This window comes from Clupea harengus, chromosome 17 (assembly GCF_900700415.2).
Source record: "Clupea harengus chromosome 17, Ch_v2.0.2, whole genome shotgun sequence".
Classification (NCBI taxonomy): Eukaryota; Metazoa; Chordata; class Actinopteri; order Clupeiformes; family Clupeidae; genus Clupea; species Clupea harengus.
In genome coordinates this window covers 24645688-24653187 of record NC_045168.1, presented here as the reverse complement: position 1 = coordinate 24653187, position 7500 = coordinate 24645688, and the positions used below count along the sequence as shown (strand labels likewise).

The following is a 7500-nucleotide window of genomic DNA, read 5'->3' as shown; positions in this document are numbered from 1 at the left end:
TTGGCAGTATGTTTGTGTCTGTGTGTGTGTGTGTGTTGTGTGTGTGTGTGTTTGTGTATTTGTGTGTGTGTGTGTGTGTGTGTGTGTGTCTGAACAGTGCATAACTCTGACATGGCCATTAACCTCCCTGGCAGAAGGGCTGCCGGTGGTTATGTGGTCTGGCTAATTACCCAGCTTGCAGACGTAATACAAAATAAACAGCACCACACGTACAACACCACCACACACCACCACAACAGAGAGAGAGAGAGAGAGAGAGAGGTGGAGGGAGGGGGTTGGGGGAGATTTGACACCTCCGTCAACCCAAAGGTAAATGTCCTGTCCACGTGTTAGACTGTGTTTTAGCGTACTCAGACGCAAGACTCAAAAGAGCACTGAGAGTATTATTTCGAGCACACAGTACACACAGTACACACAAGTACACACAGTGGGCTGGGGGTGGGTGGAGAGGCAAGTTGAGACACTTTTGTTATGAGGCAGATCTATAAATCTGTTGGAATCTAAGAAAAGTATGTGTAAGATCTCCCTTAACAAGCCAGGCTTGTGGCCAATTAAATAAACTGCAAAACCCTGAGAAACGGAGTCGGTACTGGAGTCTTCACCACCCAAGAGTGTGTGTGTGTTTGTATGGGCCTGTTTGTGTGTGTTGTGTGTTTGTATGGGCCTGTTTGTGTGTGTGTGTGTGTGGGCCTGTTTGTGTGTTTGTATGGGCCTGTTTGTGTTTGTATGGGCCTGTTTGTGTGTGTGTGTTTGTGTGGGCCTGTTTGTGTGTGTGTGTTTGTATGGGCGTGTGTGTGTGTGTGTGTGTGTGTGTGTGTGTGTTTTGGTGATAGGGATATATACACTTTGTGCACACACTAGAGAGGAATGCCGTCTAAAACCCACAACTGGCTCCATTAATACCCGAGTCAATGCTTGGTGAATCAACAGTGTGTTCTTTCCGACTCATCACTGCCAACTCCCAGATCTACAGCAACCGCTCATCGACTTCAGTCTGTGTTTGAAGAGAGCGTACCAGTTCATCTCCCCTCGATGCTGAAGATGAAGAATGCATGTGGAACTTTACCAGAACTCTTAGCAGAGAGAGAGAGAAGAGAGAGAGAGAGAGAGAGAGAGAAGAGAGGAAAGGGACAGAGAGAGAGAGAGAGACAGAGAGAGAGAGAGAGAGAGAGAGAGAGAGAGAGAGACTGGGGGATGGTGACTGTGTAAAGAAGAGAAGATGGGATGTGGTTGACTGGGTCGCTCACAGATAGCAGGTCTTTCAGGAGTCATTTTTATTGGTCTCTGTAGCTTCTTATCACAATTTACACCCTCGTCTCTCTCTTACTCACACGGTGTTTCTCAACCTCTTGTAAAAGGGCCAAAGAGCACAGAGTATGTGTTTTATTCTTTCTTCCTCTCTCTCTCTCACACACACACACACTGCTCATTCATGTCTATAAAGTCTTACAAAAGCTACTCTTTAAAAGCCATCTAATGACAATGACAGTTACTACAGATAGGCCTACATCTTCACCTATGATTTGTCTTCTGCAACCCCTTTCTCCATATCTTTCTCTTTTCTTCTCCTTCGCACAATACCACTCTGAAGCAATTCAACTCCCATCCTGCTGCTCTCCTGCATTTGAGGCCATTTAAGCTCAATGTCTCCTCCGCGGAGAAGCAGAAGTCCTACGGAAGGCTCGATGGGACAAAGGAAGGATAGACACTGAAAGCTCTCTCTATACTGACAGAAATGGGAGGCATTAATGTCCTGCTGGTTTGAAAAACCCATTTCTAGTTCGGCACTAAATGTCAGCTCTCTTCAAACTCAAAATTGGTGCACTAACCATCTCCTCCCCAACCACCAAAAGAGGGAGAAAGTAAAAGGAAGAGAGAGAGAGAGAGGGAGGGGGAGGGGGACGCCACTCTCCGCTGGCTGTGGTGGCGCGTGCCGGACAGGCTGGAGTGGCTCTTGATGGGCATGAATTAGGGGCCCAGCGAGATGCCCAAAATGACAGGGCTCAGAACACTTTACCACTTTTAAGCAAAGCTGCCCAAGACCGTTACAGTATGTGTGCACTTCCCATTTGCTCTGCCATGCTTGCTCAAGAGCGCTTTCTCTCCTTCTCTCACTCTCGTGCTCCTCTTCTCCTTCTCCTTCTCTCCTTCTCTCACTCTCATGCTCCTCTTTTCCATATTCTTCTTTCTCTCCTTCTCCTTCTTTCTCTCCTTCTCTCACTCTCGTGCTCCTCTTCTCCATTTCCTTCTCTCCTTCTCTCACTCTAGTGCTCCTCTTCTCCATTTCCTTCTCCTTCTTTCTCTCCTTCTCTCCTTCTCTCACTCTCATGCTCCTCTTTTCCATATTCTTCTTTCTCTCCTTCTCCTTCTTTCTCTCCTTCTCTCACTCTCGTGCTCCTCTTCTCCATTTCCTTCTCTCCTTCTCTCACTCTAGTGCTCCTCTTCTCCATTTCCTTCTCCTTCTTTCTCTCCTTCTCTCCTTCTCTCACTCTCATGCTCCTCTTTTCCATATTCTTCTTTCTCTCCTTCTCCTTCTTTCTCTCCTTCTCTCACTCTCGTGCTCCTCTTCTCCATTTCCTTCTCTCCTTCTCTCACTCTAGTGCTCCTCTTCTCCATTTCCTTCTCCTTCTTTCTCTCCTTCTCTCCTTCTCTCACTCTCATGCTCCTCTTTTCCTTCTCCTTCTCCTTCTGCCAGTCTCACTCACTTGGTGTGTACCTCACTCAGCCGAGCCCATCACCTGTCTGTTGTTGAATGAGAGCAGAGCTCTCGCGTGTGTGTGTGTGCGTGTGTGCGTGCGTGTGTGTGCGCGTGTGTGCGTGCGTGTGTGGGTGTGTGCGTGTGCGTGTGCGTGTGTGTGTGCGCGCGCGTGTGTGGGTGTGTGCGGGTGGGTGTGGGTGTACTCCCATTCATTTTGAAGCAATGTTTGTCATATGTTGCACAGACATGTAATATGAGGGTTAACTTTTGGTGTATGCACACATATACACACTTGTGCGCGCACACACACACACACACACACACACACACACACACACACACACACACACACACACACACATATACTGAAATAGGGAGAAGCAATGGGAAAAGACAAGGACAAGTTGAAAGGGGAAAAGTGAAGAAGATACTGAATAAATGATGGGGATATCAATGCTGGAATCTGTTGGTACACAAACAAACCACAAATAAGCTTAAAAATAAACTTTTAATAAAGTTCCCCCTCCTCTTTGTTTATTTCAGGTCCAGAATGTTCCAGAAACTTCACCTCTAACAGTGGAGTTATCAAGTCCCCAGGCTACCCAGAGAAGTATCCCAACCAGCTGGACTGCACCTTCATGATCTTTGCTCCCAAGATGTCTGAGATCGTGCTGGAGTTTGAGAGCTTTGAGCTGGAGCCCGACCCCAACCCTCCTGCCGGCGTCCACTGCCGCTACGACCGCCTGGAGATCTGGGACGGCTTCCCCGGGGGTCAGTAGCTTTCCAACTCTTACACACACATGCTCACGCTCACACTCACACTCACACAAGAACAAAAAGATGTCACTCCCACACGCATGCATGCACGTATGCTTCTTGGGTTCATTGGAATACCCCAGTGATGAAGGACCAACAGCAATAGCACAACAACCAACAGCAAAAAAAAAACATTGTCAATTAGTGATCTACATTTTTAGCACACGTCGCGTGCTTGAACATAGCCATGAGCACTAGACATGCATGACCAGCAGTCAGATGACCCAGTTTGGCTTCAAACCCACAATGCACCTCTTCAGTCTGTAGCTGGCTCGTGAGTCTGCGGGGGCCAAGCCCTTCTGAACACAATGCTCATATTTAGGGCCTGACCGCCTGGGGCAGGGCCCCCGTGTCAGCTGCTCCCTTCACTGGTGGGGGGGGGTGGAGGAGGAGGAGGAGGGTAGGAGGAGGAGGAGGAGGGAGGGAGGGGGGCATGAGGAACCGGGGCGAGGTCTTGCCCTTGGCTATGCCCGGTCCCCTCCTCGACTCTGCCCTCCTTCCCTCCTTCCCTCCTTCCCTCCTCCCTTCCCCAGAGGGGAGATGCTATCGCTCCATGACAATGCCCTGTGATTGATCTCGGGGGAGAGAACCAGGAAATGGCTCTCCTTGACGAGCGTTCCGTTTCGCAAGAAACACAAACAACTGGCGGCAAAAAAAACAAGTGAAGATATGAAGTCTTATCAGGATGGGGTTAGGGTAGGGGCTCCAGGACACACACACACACACACACACACACACAGACTCACACACACACACACACACACACACACACACACACACACACACACTCACAGACTCACACACACACACACACACACACACACACATTCACTCACACACACACACAGACTCACAGACACACACATTCACACACACACATTCACACACACAGACACACACACTCACACACTCACTCTCTCTCTCTCTCTCTCTCTCAATTCAAATTCAAAAAAGGCTTTATTGGCATGACTGCATACAATACAACGTTGCCAAAGCATGTTTACATAGAATGTACAAGCACAATTAACATAAAATGTAATTCTCTCTCTCTCTCTCTCTCTCTCTCACACACACACACACACACACACACACACACACACACACACACACACACACACACACACACACACACACACACACACATAGACACACACATCAGCACGGTCAGCAGAATGTGATTAGTGGGGCCTGTCAACATCATGTCAACAAGGGGCCCAGGGCAGTGGCAGAGGTGCCCAGGGCTGGGGGATGTGAGGGTGCTGTGCTGCCTGGTCTGGTCTGGTCTGGTCTTGGGTCTGAGCAGGGTTGTTTGTCTTCATTCATTAGGATGGGTGGGTGCTCACCCTGGCATGCAGACGGTTGCCATTTCCCACCCTATGCGCTCTGGTCTAAAAGGGTTTCAGAGAGAGAATGGGAAACGTCTGGACTGAGTGTTGTTATGTCTCTGGAAAAGAGAGCTTAACACGTGTTAGGCAAATCAAAGAGTGTTTCTGCAGCGTTAAAAAGAAGGGGGTCACGTCATGGTCCTTGGGGCCACAGTGGCACAGCCTTATTATCACCCTCTATTTTGGAGAGGAGGTGAAAAGATGACGGGAACAGATGACACCTACTGCCAGCGGGCTGAGAGAGTGATTTTAGTTCACTATCGAACTTTCTCAACTCGAACTGAACTTTCTGAACTCGAACTGCAGACATGGCCTTTTATTGAAGTTGTCTTTGAAAGGTGGTTAAAGTTGTTGTTGTCCTTGAGAGACACGACGCGATGGTTGATAACGGTCAAGGGAAAAAGGAAAAGGGGAAGAGGCCACCGTCCTCGTCATCCCAGGGCCGAAGGTTGGGGGGCGGGGGGGGTTGGCACAGTACGTCTGTGCATGTTTTTCAGGAGAAGGCCTTGACATGGTGGCCTTGACATGTTCCGTGGCCATTTCTGGAACCCCTTCAGTGGAGGAAGAACATGGTGGGGGGGGTCACAGAGCGGGAAACAGTGGCTGGTGAAAGGGCTTCCTTCTCCCTGAGAGACTTGCATCCGACCGGCAGGGCCACACGGATCAATAGTGCATTAGTGCAGAAGACTGTGGGCGCTAGACGCCGGCCTCTGGAGCACCAGGGGACACGCTCCTCCCCAGCACCACACACACTCCCCACCAGCCTCCCCAGCCCCACCGCACCACACACACTCCCCACCAGCCTCCCCAGCCCCCACCGCACCACACACACTCCCCACCAGCCTCCCCAGCCCCCACCGCACCACACACACTCCCCCCCAGCACCACACACACTCCCCCCCCAGCACCACACACTCCCCCACAGCCCCCCCATAACCACACACTCCCCCTCTGCACTCTCCTCTCCCTCCCCTCCCTCTTCTTCAGAACACACAGGCACACGGAGGAGGGTTCACGCTGAGCAGCTCTTTAAAATTTCATTGCAATGTTGAGTCATGCAGACAATTCTAGACATGGCATACACATACAGTCAGACACACACACACACACACACACAGACACACACAACCACATTCTCACACAAATTAAAAATAAAATCACGGGCCAAATGTATTAATCTTTGCGTACACGTGTACGCACAATCCCACGATTCCTGTACGCAGGTTTTTTTCCTCAGAGTTATCAAACAATGTATGCCGATTCTCTTCACAAATCCGAACGTGATTCAAATCAACCGCATTCCAGTGTTTAATGTCATTTTATAAAACAAACCCATGTATTAACTGCACCCGTGCATTAACCGTGTTTTTTTCTATCAGCGTTATGTCATCGTGTCACGTAAAACTAAATGCCACGTGGTCGTGACTCTTTTTTTTTTGTTTAGTTTTTCCTCATTGGTACGCCTTGGTCGAATCCCACCTCATCTATGCCCCATTCTCACCCAGCCGCTCCACTTCATTCCTCTTCTGCCAGTCGGGTCACATGTCATTTGAACCCAGCAGTGAAAAGACGACGCTGCTTAGGATTAGTCTTTTCCATGATGATTTAGCCTCACCGTTGGGCAATAGCCATATTGTATACCGCCTTTCAAAGGAATATGCTAGGCTAATTGCACAAAAACAAACTGACCCATATCAAATGCGTCCGACATGGACATCGTTAGATCTGGGTATCTGGGGCTAGGTTTCACTTGCATCATCATCATCATTAGTTCCTCTTGATGGTGACAATCTGCAAATTACAAATATTATTTGTACGTTATGTGTACATTTAGCAGCACGTAGGAAAGTGCTGCTAAAAAAAAAAATCCACATGGTCCCACACACACATATGTCCTGGATCTGCCCTGAGAAATAATTGAAGAATTCTAAGCCCATAAGTGCACCTGGTGCATTACTTATTCTGTGGAAATTGTCATGGTGTCATGGTTTCTTTTAAACCCTTTTCCTATTTAACCCATATGCACCACCCCCCCCCCCCCCCACCCCATCCACCCCCCGGTCCATCCTCACAGCTGACGGGCCTCTTTCATCCCCCTGTCTTGTTCTGACTGGCTGAGGGCCATGCTCTATAAGACCAGCCGCTCGTCTCGCCTCGTCTCGTCTCGTCTCGTCTCGCCTCACAGATCACAGAGCTGCTAATCACTGATAAGCACAGGAGAAAGAGGGAGAGAGAGAAGGAGAGAGAGAGAGGGAGGAAGACCAATGTCACCATCTCATTAAAACTTTATTCTCTTCTCTTTTCTCTCACCTCTCCTTGTTCTCTTCCCTCCTCTTTTATCTCTCTCCCTCTCTGCCCCTCCCTCTCTCCTTCTCTGCCTTCCTCTGAATCACCTTTTCTTTCCCTCACCCAAATGAAGCATGCATGTATTCAGTGTGCTCACTGGGACGTGTCAGAGGATCACTTTTACTGCCCTCCATTTTCCTCCCGTTTCCCTGGTTTCCCTCCTCTCCCTCCTCTCCCTCCTCTCCCTCCTCTCCCTCCCACGTCCATTTGTTAGCTCCAGCTTCCCCTTGTCTGTGCTGTTGAGTGGGGTGTGTG

General features: G+C 49.3%; 1 protein-coding gene across 3 annotated transcripts in view; it reads left to right on the top strand.

Annotated features, from left to right (window-relative positions):
- nrp1a (neuropilin 1a) overlaps nt 1-7500 on the top strand; it is a 71084-nt gene that overhangs the window by 28081 nt on the left and 35503 nt on the right. For all 3 annotated transcript variants that reach the window (XM_031583551.2, XM_031583550.2, XM_031583552.2), the window contains one exon: nt 3242-3469. In XM_031583551.2, the coding sequence (XP_031439411.1) occupies nt 3242-3469 (228 nt within the window). The remainder of the gene's footprint in view (nt 1-3241; nt 3470-7500) is intronic.